General features: G+C 46.5%; 1 protein-coding gene across 18 annotated transcripts in view; it reads right to left on the reverse strand.

Annotated features, from left to right (window-relative positions):
- Positions 1-13798, reverse strand: part of LOC120904937 (piezo-type mechanosensitive ion channel component) — a 39159-nt gene that overhangs the window by 3257 nt on the left and 22104 nt on the right. For 11 of the 18 annotated variants that reach the window (XM_040315453.1, XM_040315452.1, XM_040315451.1 and 8 more), the window contains 18 exons: positions 13546-13743; positions 13046-13468; positions 12832-12977; positions 12614-12757; positions 10985-12544; positions 10586-10918; positions 10361-10521; positions 9383-9507; positions 8868-9239; positions 8363-8732; positions 7405-7461; positions 5905-6050; positions 4935-5309; positions 3644-4035; positions 2959-3300; positions 2080-2148; positions 911-1085; positions 421-842 (listed from right to left, as the gene is read on the reverse strand). In XM_040315453.1, the coding sequence (XP_040171387.1) occupies positions 421-842; positions 911-1085; positions 2080-2148; positions 2959-3300; positions 3644-4035; positions 4935-5309; positions 5905-6050; positions 7405-7461; positions 8363-8732; positions 8868-9239; positions 9383-9507; positions 10361-10521; positions 10586-10918; positions 10985-12544; positions 12614-12757; positions 12832-12977; positions 13046-13468; positions 13546-13743 (5810 nt within the window). The remainder of the gene's footprint in view (positions 1-420; positions 843-910; positions 1086-2079; positions 2149-2958; positions 3301-3643; positions 4036-4934; positions 5310-5904; positions 6051-7404; positions 7462-8362; positions 8733-8867; positions 9240-9382; positions 9508-10360; positions 10522-10585; positions 10919-10984; positions 12545-12613; positions 12758-12831; positions 12978-13045; positions 13469-13545; positions 13744-13798) is intronic. The other 7 variants (XM_040315457.1, XM_040315464.1, XM_040315463.1 and 4 more) reach the window with 7 other exon arrangements.

A 13798-nucleotide genomic window follows, 5' to 3' on the forward strand; every position in this document is an offset into this window, starting at 1 on the left:
TCAAAACATTGAAACATCAATACCCGAATGGATCTTCAGTGATAAAAAACTGAGCTACACTGAGAGGCATTTTTTCGAGCAACTGCGGTATAAGCATTCGAGCACTTTCGTTTGAAACAAGTTTTCGTATGAAGGAGGTATGACTTTTGAGAAATATTATCACCGTTTCTCTTCGTGATCTTCGAACTTTAAACGTAAAGAAAAACAAACGTTAAATACAAGTGGTCGAAATAAAAGCATGAAAAAGGGAACCTTTTCGATCGTTTCTAACATCCATCAGTGGGCGATATTTTGCTTGTTCGAGTGCTTTTTTTAAGTTTTTCAAATACTCTCGGCGATGTTTTCTTGATCGTAGAAAAATTAATAGAAAACATTTGAATAGAAAGCACGCTCAATCTTGTTCCCCCACCACAAACTTACTTCTTCTCATTTTCCTCTGCCAAAGCCATCAGAGCCTTGGCACGTTCGTCGTTCGGATCGACCTGGTACAGCCCCTCGGACAGGGCCGGCTCTTCCGTTGGGTCCGATTTCCACAGCCCCAGCGACTTTAGAATGAACCGATGGCAGTACAGCATCAGCAAAAGGATCAGATCGTACGTTGCGTAGCCATCCTTGCGCTCGATACCGAACAGCCGCGCCACATGGAACGGTTGGTTCGAAGGGATCGGCGTTTGGTTCCACCAGAACATCTCAAACTGCCCGATACACTTCACCAGCACGACCATCTGCGTGTAGGCGATCAGCATCGTCCAGAAGGTTTGTGCCGGCCGGGGGAAGGTCAGCGTGCCCCAGAGCGTTACCAGCAGAGGAAGTGGTAGTGACAGCAGGCTGGCTGAGTTAACCTAAAATGAGAAAATGATGTATTATATTGTGCTCTTCGAAATTTTGCTATTCAAATAAACAAACTCACCTGGTTTAGGAATACTACAAAGTAGCATATGAAGTCGGTGTGCGACATGATCGCGTACCAGGCCGCCTGGAACAGCTCGAACAGTACGGAATGTTTGCGCGATGAGAAGTCCTCTTCGGAGCTCACCTCGTCCAGCGTACGCTTGACGGCTTCGGTTGAGCTGCCGTCGGTTTTGCTGTTGAGTAGGAAACATTTAACATCAGAATGTTGTTCTTTTTAAACGTAAGTATTACATTAATAGACAAAGTTTCACACTGGAAATGGATGTTGATTAAATATTTCTATACATGGCATTCCATTAATGGTAGTTATTTGTGATTAGAAAATCGTTATTTCCCAACTATAGGTATTTTGCATGCTACTACTACTACTACACCGTTAGTCCAATGTTTAATGTCTAAGTCCAGTATTATAGAAATATTTACCATCCTTTCGCACACTCACACACTTTGCGAATACATTGCACAAAGAATTCCGCATGGACAAACAAGGTGCTTCTGTGCATCAAATTGTTTTTTTGGAGGAGCCTTGTGAGAAATGTGTGTAAAACGGACACTGTAAATCGTGTATTATGGTGGATTGTGTATGCGTGAATATCCGGTGACGAGAAAAAGAAAGGCAAATCTTATTCGATGCTGTGTCGTGGTGTGCGTGCACGCGTTTGCACATTTGTAGCTCTTTTTGGTTGCTTGTTGTTGCGGAAAGAGAATCAGGGAACTGTACCTGTCCAGTGTATCATTGGAATAGTAGCGGTACGGTATCCCATCCTCGTCCAGACCGCGTTCGGCCGACGGGGCCGAGATGAGTATCTCGGGTAGTAAGCTAGTACTGCGCCTACGGTGTTGGTAATACGATTCGATTCTATCGATGGTGTGTGTTTGTGTGTGGTCAAAGGTTAACATAACCCAAAAACATATGAGATTTAAAAAAATATTCATCAAATTATACCACAAAAGTCATTATGTTAAATAATACAAACAACAACAAAAAACCCAAGTAACACAAAAAGTGGATAGTATATGAAGGTTAAGCAACTACCACAACAATACTAAGTGCTTGGCGAGGATCAATCTCTTCAGCCCAGTGAGGGCACACACGGCTGGGTACGATTGATACGAGTCCTCAACTCAGCTAGTGCAAATGAAGGGCACACCACCAACGATACTTACTCTTCCCTGAGTGGATCTTTACGACTGATCATTGCTAGAGCTGCTCCCAATCCACTCACTGTATGCAGTCTGAACGAAACGCAAACATGACAAGGGCAATTTCATTAATTATCTCAGTAAGAGAAAAGGCATAATAGAAAAATGGTCTACAGACGGTCTAAAGACGATCTTAAGACGATCTAAAGACGACATAAAGATGATCTAAAGATGATCTAAAGACGTTATAAAGACAGTCTAAAGGACGGTCTACAGACGATCTAAAGACGATCTAAAGACAGTCTAAGAACGGTCTACAGACCATCTAAAGACGATCTAAAGACAGTCTACAGACCATCTAAAGACGATCTAAAGACAGTCTAACGACGGTTTACAGATGATCTAAAGACGATCTAAAGACAGTCTAAGGACGGTCTACAGGCCATCTAAAGACGATCTAAAGACAGTCCAAAAACGGTCTACAGACGATTTAAGACCCTCTTAAGATAGCCTAAAACCGGTCTTACGACAATCTAAAGACCTCAGCAAAAATGGATACAATCACTAAAAAAGCTTCCAAAAAAGTATGTACAATATGTGCAAGTTTTGATCTGTGGTGAATGTACATATTATGTTAACGCTTCTACGGTCTGTTCTATCTAGCGCGTAAAGCATTAACCGCACTCTTAAACAGTACAAAATACAAAATCATCTTTGCTTCATCACTGTTCAGACCGGCTGATAGTGTGTACCCGGAAGGCTGTCACGTGTTGAATCGAGGTTCCTATTTCTTCTCCCTGTAGCGTGATCGTAGCATGATCACACGTTGAGTGTGTCTCTGAATTGAAGTCAGTTGTGTTGTAGTGCAAAGTACATGTGAAGTGTTTAGTAGTTTAGTATTACCCATCATCCACCGGCTGCCGTTCTGCACCGGTGTACACCTGCAGATCGCGTATCGTGTTAGCTTTCGCGTCGCTTTCCGTCGCCGTGTCGGGCTGCACCTCCGACACCGTGAACGTTACGGCCGGCGATGAAGGCACGGCCGATGCCGGCTGTTCCGCTTCCGCGTAGTCCCGCTCGTAGTCGGTGTTGTCGTTAATGTTACTACTGTGCAATTGTCTACTGAGCGAGGCGAGTGATCCGGTACGGGACGACAGACTACCGCCGCCGTCGCTACTAGAACCGCCCGACCGTACCGTGCCGCCGGACGGTGGAGGCGATTCTTCGGGCTTGGGTGAGGTACTACTGCACAAAATTGAACGAAGGTGGGGTTGTTAAATGTGAAATCATAATAGCTAGTACGGGGCAAGGGAGTTGGGGACAAAAACAGAACAGATGCAATGCGGGACATACTACTAGTTTGCTCACTATCTCTAGTAGCTGAAGCCTGTTTCTAAAAGAACATATACACACACAAACAGACGTTAGTTTTGTTACATTGGAGTGTTCCCCGTCACCAACCAGGTTATTTACAAACCAACAGAGATCGTCCGCGTTGGTGTGTACTATCTACGCGAGCACTAGTATTGTTTTTTTTTACATTCCTTGTTGTGTTTAGCACAATCGTGCCTTCGCGCCTTCAACCTACCTGCCCGATCGCGAGATGTAGTGCGTCCACACACCGTCCTTATCACGCACGCCAACACCAAAGCCGGGCGTCTCCTTCAGCACCTGCTTTTCACGGGTCAGCACGCGCATCACGTACCGATAGTTGCGTGACGCACGGTGTAACCTTAGCGTCACCGAACCGACGACACCGGCCAAGAAGGCCGGTATTAGCGCCAGTCCGGACAGGGAAAATTTGCTCTTCTTCTCCTCGGCGACGTCTGCCTCCTTGCGGCCTTCCACCTCATCCTCCTCGTCACTTAGCAGGCGGGCCTCCTCGTCCGTTATTGAGTGTTGGGCGTGCAGTTCCTTGCTTGGGCCGGCCGTTTGAGCATCCGGAGCATCCAGGGCAGTGGGCTTGCGTAGCCGAGTACCCTAAAATAAGCAACACGCACACGGCGGAGGCATTAGAAGTTGAATATTAAACCCTAAATTTGGCGCATTTGATGCGAAGCTCACAAGACAACATTTTGGGAGGCTGAAATTTTGGCAGAAAAAAAAGCATTTGCAACAAAATGGGATATGCTGAGGCGATAGCGACTTGTGCAAACTAAAGTACGTCTCAGTGCCGTAGTCTACTCATTTCACAGCTTATTCTTATGGACACAAATAAGCTCGCATTAGTCGTGAAGGAAAATAGAAGATCCCGGGAACGCACAGAATGGTAACAGGTCTAGAAGGAAATGTAGAACAAGCCCCAAAATGCACAATGGTAGGAGTAATCAAAACGAGGTAGAGTCGATGATGATGAGCCCAATGAGGATAAAACGACAACGTTTAGAGATGATTGAATATTATACTGATTTGTGAAATTGACTAACAAAAGAACAAAGGACTAACTGCATAAACGAACAATCGTGCAACGTAAAAAGAATGAAAATAGAAGATTAAAGAATATTAAACTATGTTTGCAAATTAAACAAATTAAATAATAATAAGTATGAAACGAATAAGCTCAAAAATGAAGCAAAAGAATAGAAGAAAAAAAGAAAGTTATAACAATAAATTATATTTCGATGAAATTTATGAAAACAGCTGTAATAAAGAGCTTATGAAGAAGTAAAATAAAAATGATGCAAAACATAATGGGAAAAGCCTACATGAAACACAACAATTACAAAGCGATTAGAAAAACACAATGAAAACACACACACACACCAATGGATCGATGATACTAGTAGCATTAAACAACAACAGCGCATATGAGTTTCAAACAACGGCGCAAAGAACAAACAGAAACTCGAAACAGAAAATCAAAAAAACACAAAACTCACTGAATGAGCTGTCTGTGGTAGTGTTGGTAGTGGTGGTGGTGGTGGTGGATACTGTGCCTCTATTGGTGGTAAAGGTTCGGATAGAGCGGACCGTTCCAGTGCAGCCGTTCGGTCGTCTGTGCCGCGATGGTCAGTGTGCGTCGGATGGTCGCGCCTCAGTACGACCGGTGACGAGAGGCGCCGTCGCCGCAGTGCCGGTGGCTGAGCCGGATCCTCCTCCGCCGGCAGATCGCTGGACGCTAGCGTAAGAGGCTGATCGACCGCCGCATTAGTGTCGTCGTCATCATCATCATCATCGGGTTCGTTAGCATCGCGCTTGCCGTACGCAAGCTCGTACACCTCCTGCTGCCTTTGCTTGCGCAGTTGGGCGGCCAACTGTGGTTGGTATTGACGGCAGGCAAGTACAGCACACGGTGCAGAGGTTTGCAAGTTGCGGTGAACACGAGCCGTGATTAAAGGATGCACACAGCAAGAGGCACGAGCCACAGGGGAAGTGTTTTTTTTTTATGGAATCGTTTTGAACGGACAAACAGGAACATATATGCATATCCGCGGTAGATTTCAGTGGTGCATACAGTTGTGCAGAGGTAGGTTCAGGCAATGGTGTAGATAACGTGAAGTGCAACATTGTCATAACGCAAAAATTAGAACAAAAAGAAATCATTTTAGACAGACAGGCCTTTGTTGTTGCTATCGTCAGTGCTAATGAACATAGATAATTAAATTAAATAGGCTGTAATCCGTTGTCCATATCGCATAACAGAGAAATATAACAGACAGGAAACGAACGGCACAAAACATATACATAAAGTGCACAATATTAAACTGTGAGTGGAAAAATAACGACATAACAGATAACGCAACAATATCATCCAAAACTGAATAAAAAAAAAACATCCTTTTCTGAATAAAATCTATAAAAGGAACCAAGTGGAATTACTTCTTCCAAACCTTCCAAGCAAACACTTACCCTTCCGAGCGTTAGTCTTCGCCGCAGCCGTTGATCTTTCTGGGATCTTTCGTCCAACTCATCGTCGTACTCGTGCGGTTCCATCAGATCCAGCTCGAACTCTTGTTCCACATCCTCAAACATGTAATAATCACCGGATCGAATGGCTGAAAGAAGCACAGGGTAGGGAACCGATTAGCGTGGAGTTATATCACAACCGCACAGTGAACAACAATATCCCAAGTAACAGAGAAAGCATTTAGTTTCTAAAACTCATTTTTGTGTATGGAACAATTCAAAGATCCACGCGAATGGTTGTTATTCCCCCTTCGGGATCTTTGGGTTTGGGTGCATTGTACTAAGGCGTTTGAATTTGAAAGAAGTGAATGTTACGCTTTCAACCACTTAGCTTTGTACCTATACCTCTGTAGGAGAGTAGACCTTATCAAAGTAAAATTTAATCATTTCGGAATTTGCAAAGTTCAAACAACAGGAAGGTGCTACAAAAGTGTGAACCGTACGAACCAATAAAAACCAATACAGGAATATGCCAATCAGAAAATACAACGTAAACTGTGCAGGTCCTTTGTGATGAAAAAGGATTTTTGGGTTGTTTGGGAAGTAGTATTAGCCAATAGTTGGAAGTGCAAAATGTGACATAAAACAAAAAATAAAGGGAGAAGAAGGGAAACCTTTGAAGTTCCAAGAATGCCAATATTCCAGAATTATAAAACTAGGGCTTTTGCAGAATGATACTGAAGTTGAGCATAAGTTATGAGCTCCAAACTGCGTGAAACAAGTACCAATGTGCATCTTTCTCTAGCCAGTTGGGGTTAGTAGTACGATGGCGGCGATGTAGAAGCGGTTAGGAGAAGCATAAGACCACCGACCGACCATGTGTTGTTAGTGACAGAGTTGTCAGAAAGCGCGACACGCATGTATGCCAAGCATTCCCCCGCCTAGTCCACAGTACAAGAACACGAAATTAGGAACATTACGCCAACCAGGTGACAGCCATGACAAAGGGGTACCCACCACACACCCTTCGCAAGTGTTTTAGTCACAAATGACTACAGTAACGATGACTCCCAATCGGTACACTAAACAGTGACGTGTTATATCTCTCTCCCAGTAGTGTGAGTGTAGTATTAGTACGGCATGGACTAAAAGCCACGGTTTGCAATCTCACCAGGCCGGTCCCAGACCTACGCCCACCCCGTATCGACCGTATCGATCGGATCGGAGGCAAAAGTTAACGTAACGTTAAACCAACAAGCAAAATCAGGCGCTTCTGGGAGAGAGCGCGCAACCGAGTGCATTCAGCAGCAGCAACAGCAGCAACTACTACAAAGTTTACTCCAACGCACGACAAAGAAAAAGGGAGGTGGGTATACGAATGCTCTCTAACAATGATTGTGGTGGGTTTTGGACAACAAAGAGTAGATGAAGGGAAAAACTAAAACTACAGGCTTGGCGGGTGGTGCATCACGACGATGATACGCCACGCCACGCCCGCATTACCCGTTGGCCTGTGTTCCGATATTTTGCGCTTCAAGCTCGACCTATGGTCGACTGTATCTATAATAAGGGAGAGAGAGAGAAAACAAAACCAAGGATTGAAACAGAGGGCATGGAAGAAAGAAAAAAAACAGAAGCGTAGAAGAGAGTTTGAACAACATCGAACGGTCACAATGAGTGCAACACTGGGATAACGTGCGTTTAGCGAAGGAAGACGGCCAGACGTTACTACAGTCCTTAGTGTGGCTTTTCCTTAGTGTTTTGGATGAGGTAACGCTTTAGTAGTGTGATGCAATGAAATGACGAGCGAAACAGTTCCTGTAATTTACTTTAATAAACGGACATAAATGAACGGAAAGGAAAGCTATTTACTCTGCCTTGCTGTTATCGTATGTACAAGGTTGTTGTTATTAGAACATTGGAACCGCGAGTTCTTGGGCACCATGCTGCAGTTCCGCTGACGGTTATCACTCGGCATTATATTAAAACTATATTGACAGCTTATACTAAACGATATCGAGAAAAGATAAACCACAACACAAGACAGAAACTGAGCTTTATTTGTTACGATATTTACAATTATTGCTGTTTGATGACTGACTCTCCTTGTTGCACTACACTGCGGCACATTCTTACCTTACCTTCGAGCGTTTAATTTTTCACGATGATGCTGTTATACACTTTAGTGCGCTTTTGTGTGTGTGTTTTTTGGGTGTGCTATTAAATACATACACGGGTGCTGGCTAAGAAAGGACGAAAGCAGCTGCACGTGTGAGTGACATTGGCGCAACATCGTAACACGCAAGCAAACGTTGAATTATTTGCTAGCGCTAAGGTAGGTTGTGGAGAGAGCATAAATTGAAGAAAAGTAATTTTAAAAGAGACAACACAAACGACAAACAGCGACAAAAAATCGAATTGGAAAGAAAACAATGGGAGTGATGGCAAAAGGAATAATTACACTCGTGGTGCGAGACGGGCGACCGCGACCGGGCCGAGCGGATCGAGTCCCGCAGACCGGCTTCGCCGACCGGGCCCCAGTAGCTACGCGAGCGCGACCGTCGCCGAGAGGTGGGGCCACCGTTCGCGGTCGTCGTGACCTCGTCGTACCGCGTAGTATTGTCCTCGTCCACGAACAGCGACACCAGGAAGCTCGAGCGACGGCGCGCCCCGATTGCGTCGCCGCCAGCGGTCAGCTCGTCCGGCAGGCCGGACCCGGATCCCATGCTCGACAGGCGCCGATGGCGCGGTTGATTCGGCGCGAACGTAGCCGATCGAGGAGAGCGAGGCGAGCGCGGTGATTGGGAAGGTTGCTGTTCAGTTGTTGGGTCCTAAAATCGAGTTAAATTCATTAACGTTCGTTCTAACGCTTGTTCTAGCTATCTTATGTGAGTTAGTTCTTAATGAAGGGAAAGTGCTTTCCCACTACACTAGCAGATCAGTGCGATCCGAAGCAAAAAGATTACTTCTGTCGGTATGTTGATGTTGCCACTTGGAACGGCTCGATGTTGCGCCTTCGGGCTGACAGTAAGCTCATTGTTCGCTGGCCACGAGACAGCATTCAAGCTCGACTGTCGACGATGCTGACGCGTCTGCAGGGCCGTTTTTGGCGGTGGCATAAGGGTGTTCGCGGTAGTGGTGGCCACGTACGGTGCTGCTATCGAGCTTAAAGGCTCCCTCGGATCCTTTTCAAACGGTGGCGGCGAAAAGACAGGGAACGTATCGTCGGGGCTGCACACACGCGCCATCAAATCGTTTGGTGAGTCGAAGGACATTCGCTGCGGGTCCAGATAAGCATCCAGCGACACTGTCATCAGCGCGGAGCTTGGCGAGGGTATCTACGGTTTTACGAAAAAAAGAAGTACTTATAGTTAATCATCTCTTGCTCAGCTCTTGTTAGCACTACCAATCGGAACGGGCATTATCCAATGCCCTTTTGCAATCTGTTTGCATGCTTCGAGCGCTTAACCACTAAACAAACCTGCGTTTGGTACGAGCCTCGCCCAACCGTCAGTCCACCATTGTCCGACGGCATGTCCGACAGGCCCTCGCCCTCGATGAACATAGAGTTGGCTGCCAGCTCGTCCTCTATCGGCGTGTGGTAGCCTGTGTAGGATGACATACTGTGAGTCTGCGGTAGCTGACGCCGTTCGGCATCTTCCGGTAGTGAAAGAGTATAAGCAGCAGCAGCAGCAGCAGCAGCAGTAAAGAATCGAAAGAAAGAAAACCACACCCAGCCCAAACCACCACAGTGCCTCCATCGGTTAGCGTTTTTTGTCGATAACAATTCGTTCAACTACACAACTCAGTTTTGTATCGCCAAAGTCTACATAGTTGCATTCACACAACAAAAGTGTGCTACTAGAGAGTGATTGTGTGTGTGTGTTCTGAAGCAAACTACGCTACAATACCGACTGCAGATAGATTGGTGCAATAACACACTACAATGCACAGAATGTTTGCAAAAGGCGCGCTAGAGTCCGTCCGGCAGTTTGTGATCCAAAACCAAATTCAGTGAACCAAACCAACCCATCTTAGGTACGATTAGTAAAGATAAAATAAAATAACTTAAAACATAAATACTTACAGCGGTGTGTTTTTGAGTTTGGTTCACTTTAAAATTGACAAAACCTTGTGATCATATTTAAACGATGCACAAGAATTATCTACCATCACAAATAAACGAAACGAGGCAGCGATCTTCAAAATTCAAACTCGCTTTTAAATGATTCCTAGACTGAGCGGAGTCTCAGCCGCTTGACAGAACGCGAAACAACAATGCAACAATTCGAATTGCAAATTGTGGGACAAGCCAACACTTCGTTGCCGTACTGGTGGACACGCAAACCAAAAACGAATATAGCTGCTATACGTTTTGGGAAAGATAGGAAGAGGAGTAGTCGTGGCACGTGGCCACCAAACGGTACAAACACACGGTTCGGGGTCTGAAAAATGTTACCTATGGCATGCGTAGCCGGGTCCTGCACTGCCTCCAGTATTTTCTGCTGCGTCGCTTTGATGCGATCCATCTTGGCTTTGATCTTCTCCAGTATTTGCCGTTCGCGTTCCGCCTCCTGGGCACTTTCCTTGATACGCAGCTCCTCGATGAGCTCAGCACCCCTAGAAAAGTACAAATGTATTATTAATTGAATGATGGATAGCATTAAACTTATCTTCAATGTACCTCGATGCCAAGTATTTGCTCGCTTTCGATTCGTTGATGATGTGACAGAAGTAATGGCTTGAGAAGAGGCGCCGCTGCAGCAGTAGAAAGGCGAAACACATCCCGTCCCAGAATAGTCCGGCATCGGAAGCAGGTGGTATGTTGCACTGCTCGCCCGGATCTACCGTACCGGGTGGGAGTGGTGGAAGTGCTGAGGACAGACAGTTCATACCGAACAGTTGCATTACCCAGCAGTTGTTGTTAACCAGCTGCTCCAGGAACAGGCAGCCAAACAGCTGCAGAAACGCTTTGGCACCGATGACGAACACATTGTAGCATATGAGAATGTTCCATCTAATGTGAAGAACAGAAAGAGACACTTAATAAATCAATTTAGATTGACGGTTAAACACTACGTACCGCTTCAAGATATACTCGATCGAATGGAGATAAAAGTCCGTCCCTTGCCAGAGGAAAAAGAACGCCCCGATAAGGTAACCGATCGAAAACAGGTTCACCCGGCTCGATCCGGACAGAAACACTACCGCCAGCGTGAACCAGAACGACACCAGAAACAGCGTCCGCTTCAGCATATCCAACCAGTTGCGCACCTTCGTGATGAAGTCCGGCGTTGGGTTCTGGAAGTTGCCCTCGTCCAGCTTTTGGAAATCGCCCAGCACCGACTGATTGCTACCGCCGCCAAATCGGCGCGGTGGCTCCCGCTCCAACCGAAACACCACTGTCTGCCGGCACAGAAACATTAGCAGCACAAAGTCCGACACCATCTTGTTGGCGAAGCTGCGGAACTCGTACGAATTTTCCGGCAGCATCGCCCAGATGCGGAAGTGGTCCAGCTGCGGCACGAACCACGGATAGTTGACGCACGCGAACGGTGGCAGCCCCACGAACAGCACGTACTGGATCGGGATGACGGCCACGATGAACCACGTCAGCCATCTCCACAGGCGCTGCAGGCCGTCGCGCGTCATGTGAAACATGACCGCCAGCCAGATGGCGTAGAAAATGGACAGCACGTCCATCCGGTTCCCCACCACCACGATCAGCGCGACGAGCGATATCTCAATGCCGAACTTGTAGTACCCGTAGTTGAACAGGTACTTGATCATGCGCGGTATATCCTTGTCCGCGTCGGCCCGCACGATGTTCGGGAACATTAGCGACGGCGTCTTGGGCGAACGTCCCAGCCGCATGCGGTGTATCGTCTGACGCAGAATGATCACCTGATGCACGGTCACTAGCAGAATGTACACCAGGTACGGGCGCAACAGATCGGACAGCGTTTCACCCGAGCCCGTTTTGCGCATCCCTATCCACTTGGCATTGTTCATGTCCATCAGCGTGGTGTTCGCGTCAATGTTGGGACATTCGCTCTGGAAGTCGCCCTCCTTGATGTACTTCACCTGATAGATCATGGTGATGATGAGCATTATGGCGGAAAACAGCGACATGATGCGCGTTATGCGGATCTGGTAGATGTACGTGAGCGAATCCTTGCCGGACGTGTGGGCTTTTACCGTGAACACGGAGAGCACCACGTACAGCAGGTGCAGGAAGTTGACCGAGTTGACGCTCAGCGAGAACGCCACGATCAGCACGATCTTCAGCAAGTGAATTTCGAAGAAAAGCCACGTTAGCTCCAGCAGATCGAGTGCCATCTTCCAGGCTTTTCGGGCGAACCCGGTAATCTCTTGTCTGGAGAGCTTCCGGAAGCGAAAATCTTCAATCTTTTCGATCTGTTCCTCATCATCGTCGTCCTCCTCGAGCGGAAGCTTCTCCCGAGCGGGTTGAGCATCGGCTTTCTGTCCCACGGTCGTCTCGGTAGCTGAAGGAACAGCTTCTCCCGAATCCTTTATCGCTCCATTATCGGCGTTCGTAAACGTACCGTAAGCGGGACCATCGGTGGCAGGCGCCACAGGTTCTTGCTTGTCTTCCTCGTCCGACTGTTCTGTTTCGGTTTGGCTACAAAACAAACAATAAAAATCATAAGTATCCATTACATTCTTTAACTTCCTACAACATTCTACTTACACGGATGGGATTTCGCTAATGATCAAAAACCGATCGTGACAATAGTGCAGCTGAATGACGGTAATGATGACTACTAACGTTGGGTTAACTAAGTGTAAGAATAGTTGACCCGTTTTAAATATTTCCAATCCTATATCTTCTTGCCTGCAAAGATATTTGATATTTGAAGGTATGTTAGAGGATTTGAATGCATCGATACCCAAAAAAACAATACTTACAACTCTTTTGATATGCCTATTGCCGCCCAATACCGTGGGAACTGCTCGAACTGATGCAGATACACCAAGATCAAGATGGCCATCGAGTACAGGATGACGGTAATCCAGAACGTAAACATTACTCTCCGCCACACACTGAATGAAAACTGTTAAAAGAAATTAACATCATAAGTAATTACATTCCATCGCTCAAATACTCAATTTCTTTCCATACCTGGAAGGAAAGTAAAAAGCACAGGAACAGCACCATGTACACGATCCGGAACACGGTCATCCGGTTGCCAATGATGGCGGACAGGAAGAGTGTCAGGGCGACTACCCAGATCCAAAATTTGATCATGAAGGAGCGGAAAAATTTCGCCATTCGATCGACGATCGCGGACGACTTCTTTTCGGGCGGTCGTTCCGTTGCGGACGGTGGCCCTGTGGCAGCGGTCGTCGCAGCCCCAACCGGTAGTTGCAGCGGGGCCGCCAAATTGGCGATCATCGATTCGCGACGCTCCGTCTGCTTCTCCTGGATCAGCTGGCGCAGCGAGATCCAGAACATCGTGGTAAAGAGTGACTTTACGAGGAGTGGCACGATCGGATACTCGGTGCGTCGTACAAACCCTAGTTGCTCCAGATTGATCCCGGAACCCTGTGAGCAATTGAAAAAGGGAAATGGGAATTTTATAAATAGAGTAGCGAAGATTTCCTAATGTTAAGAGTATCTACCTCTACGACCGTTGGAAGCTCTGCTTCGGTTAGGTTCATCCCGTAAAGAAACTGAGCGATCAATAGCACTTCCGCGTATATTACCAGGAACGGGCTAGAGTTCAGCATGTTCTTCCGATGGTTCGGTAAGATCCAGATCAAGTTAGCCCACAGCAGCAGCACAAACGTTAACCAACTATGGTACATGATGCTCCAAACCTGGAAGGAACCAAAGATCAGTCATTATTATTCCAGAAGATCTCATCCTAACCTT

The sequence above is a fragment of the Anopheles arabiensis genome, chromosome 3, assembly GCF_016920715.1.
Source record: "Anopheles arabiensis isolate DONGOLA chromosome 3, AaraD3, whole genome shotgun sequence".
Taxonomy (NCBI): Eukaryota; Metazoa; Arthropoda; class Insecta; order Diptera; family Culicidae; genus Anopheles; species Anopheles arabiensis.